The 2,833-nt window shown below is 57.9% G+C and overlaps 1 protein-coding gene across 1 annotated transcript in view; it reads right to left on the bottom strand.

Moving 5' to 3' along the window:
• Positions 1 to 1,769: 1,769 nt before the first annotated feature.
• Positions 1,770 to 2,833, bottom strand: part of GSTP1 (glutathione S-transferase pi 1) — a 2,506-nt gene continuing 1,442 nt past the window's right edge. Inside the window, exons 4-5 of the mRNA XM_010837827.1 lie at positions 2,205 to 2,312; positions 1,770 to 2,039 (exon numbers count right to left, since the gene is read on the bottom strand). Coding sequence (XP_010836129.1) covers positions 1,851 to 2,039; positions 2,205 to 2,312 — 297 coding nt within the window. The 3' untranslated portion in view covers positions 1,770 to 1,850. The remainder of the gene's footprint in view (positions 2,040 to 2,204; positions 2,313 to 2,833) is intronic.

Below are 2,833 nucleotides of genomic sequence, written 5' to 3' on the forward strand. Positions count from 1 at the left end.
GAAGCATTTAGTATGATGCCTGGCATCCAAGGGACTCGATAAGCTTTAACAATTATTATCATTATTTGCAAGGGCAGCTATAGAGGGCTGGGGGACGAATGCCTCTTCAGTTTCGATCCACACTCCCTGAACCCAAAGTCCCCAGCTGGCAGTGCCCATTCAGGCCTCTAGTCAGTTTCCCCAGCCACCCACCCAATGGCACTGCTCTCAGCCGTTCTGTGCTCCCAGGCCTCCCCAAGGCATTCCGTCCTGATGCTGGAGCCACACCTGCTCTGACACCACTAATGGCCCCTAAGTAGGGCCTCTGGGTGTGGGATGGGTGCATGCAGGTATTTCTCTGTCAAACCACCATCCCTGCAGCATGCAGGCAGGTCACCTTAGTCACCACACAGAGGCCTCCCCCTGGGCCCTCAGGTGACATTTCCTGGATGTCTCAACCTGTTATGAGTCCTCTCATAAGAAACGAGAAGCTGGGACTTCCTGGTGGTCCAGTGGTTAAGAATCTACCTTCCAAAACAGGAGATGAGGGTTCCATCCCCGGCCTGGGAACTAAGAACCCACATGCTGCAGGGCAACTGAGCCCGCAACTTGAGAAAACGTGCACCACACGGAAGATCCAGCACAGCCAAGGTTTAAAAAAAAAAATTAATTTAAAAAAGAAATGAGAGGTAGACTTCCTGAGAGGTCCGATTTCCTACTTTGAGCAGGAAGCTCTGATGCTGGGCAAGGCTTCCCAGAGAAGGGTCTTCTCCTCCAGGCTGAACTACAGGGGGCTGCCCATGGCCCCTTCCCTCCAGCCATTCCTGGGAGCCCCGAGAGCCCCAAGCTATTTGCACCCCAATGCCTCCCCACTGTGGACACCCCACAGCCAGCTCACCCAGGCTGGGCTGTTCTCTCTGCCCAGCTAACAAGGATGGGAAGAGAAGGCAGCAGGCAAGCCACCTGGATCACTGTGCTGCTCCCATGCCTGGGATGCACGGGGAAGCAAGGAGAGCCCCACCTGAGCACACGGCTGACCCTCCCACCGCCCCAGCCAGGGCTGCTCTGAGCCACTCAGCTCCTCTCCACATCCCTCCTCTCGGCCAAGGGCCCCTGAGCTCCTGCTGTCCTGCACAGGGGCCCTCCGGCAGGTGGCTAGCTGAGATCAGAAAACATGTTTATTTAAGTGAGCCTGTCTTTCTAGACTGTGTGGACATCCAGGGCAGGGACCATAGTTAATTTCTCTTCCTGTTTTTTTTTTTTTTTCTTTCCCCTCTTTGTTTTTGGAGTTCAGTAAACGCAGACCAACCCAAGGGCTTCAGGAAGACACCGATTATGTTTTGAAAGCGAAAGTGTTAGCTGCTCAGTCGCACGGACTCTTTTCAATCCCAGGGACTGTAGCTCACCAGCCTCCTCTGTCCATAGAATTCTCCAGGCAAGAATAGTGGAGTGGGTTGCCATTCCCTCTTTCAGGGGATCATCCCTACCCAGGGATCAAACCTGGGTCTCCCACATATGAGGCAGATTCTTTCCTGTTTGAGCCACCAGGGAAGCCTGATTGTGTTTTAGGATCCAAGTATCCCGGAGAAGGCAATGGCACCCCACTCCAGTGTTCTTGCCTGGAGAATCCCAGGGACGGGGGAGCCTGATGGGCTGTGGGGTCGCACAGAGTTGGACACGACTGAAGCAACGTAGCAGCAGCATCCCAGCCAGTTGCCCCGGCCCTCCCCAAACCTGAGAGCCCGAGAGGATCAGGGAGGTCCCTGCCAAGAAAACTCAAGGCTCACTGCTTCTCTCTTGGAAGTTTTATTGGTCCTGGGGAAAGGAAGAACAGGCAGCCCCCTGCCTCGCGCAGAGAGTGCCACAAGCCCTCACTGTTTCCCATTGCCGTTGATGGGCCGGTTCATGTGCTCCGGGGAGGCCAGGAAGGCCTTGAGCTTGGGCCGGGAGTTGAGACGGGCCACGTAGGCTGAGAGCAGGGGGAAGGAGTCCAGACAGCTGGGGGCCAGGACCTGGTGAATCCGAAGCAGGTCCAGCAGGTTGTAGTCCGCAAAGGAGATCTGCAGGGCAGAGCAGGATGGGACTCAGGGGGCGTGGGAGTTGGGGGGCAGGGCGCCCAAGGCAGTCCCCAGCTTTGCTGAACCCATGACTCCCGTGCTGTCTCTGCACGGCTGTGCCATCTGGACAGAGCGGGGTGCAGAAGGGGCGGGGTGGGGCCAGCTCACCTGGTCGCCCACGATGAAGGCCTGGCCACCCTTGTTCTGGGACAGCAGGGTCTCGAAAGGCTTCAGGTGCTGGGGCAGCGCCTTCACATAGTCCTCCTTGCCTGCCTCCTGCCAGAGAGAGGCCGCTGGGTATCATCCTCCTGGCCCTGGCATGCTGCCATCCCGTCGCGTCCCGTCCCCGCCCCCGGGGATGAGAGGATGGCCACTCGCCCAGCCCTGCCCTGCTCTCCTCACCTCCCCCCAGGCTATTGCCACATCCTGTCCATTTCAGAGGCTGAGTCTCCTCTTGTCCAGTCTTGTCATGATCGCTCCCCAGCCTTGCAAAAGCCTCACAGGATCTTTCCAGATCGCACAGACACCGCCCTGCTTAGACCCCCCAAAGCGCATCTCCAAGCCAGCTGGCCGAGGCCTTCAGGAGCGGGCCTGCTGTCCCTCCAGCTCCATTCATCTCCTGACACTCTCATTTGCTCGCACACAGAGGCACACCCTGCCTCTGCGAAACTGCTCCCAAGTGCCCAGATGTGCCCTGCGCCTGCACACTTCGTGCATCCGAAAGTACCAGCATCCCTTCCAGAAGCTCCTCCTTCTGCACCTGCTCCAGGAAGCCCTCCTGACCTCCCCGGGCTGAG

This window comes from Bison bison, unplaced genomic scaffold (genome assembly GCF_000754665.1).
Source record: "Bison bison bison isolate TAMUID 2011002044 unplaced genomic scaffold, Bison_UMD1.0 scf7180017864080, whole genome shotgun sequence".
Taxonomy (NCBI): Eukaryota; Metazoa; Chordata; class Mammalia; order Artiodactyla; family Bovidae; genus Bison; species Bison bison.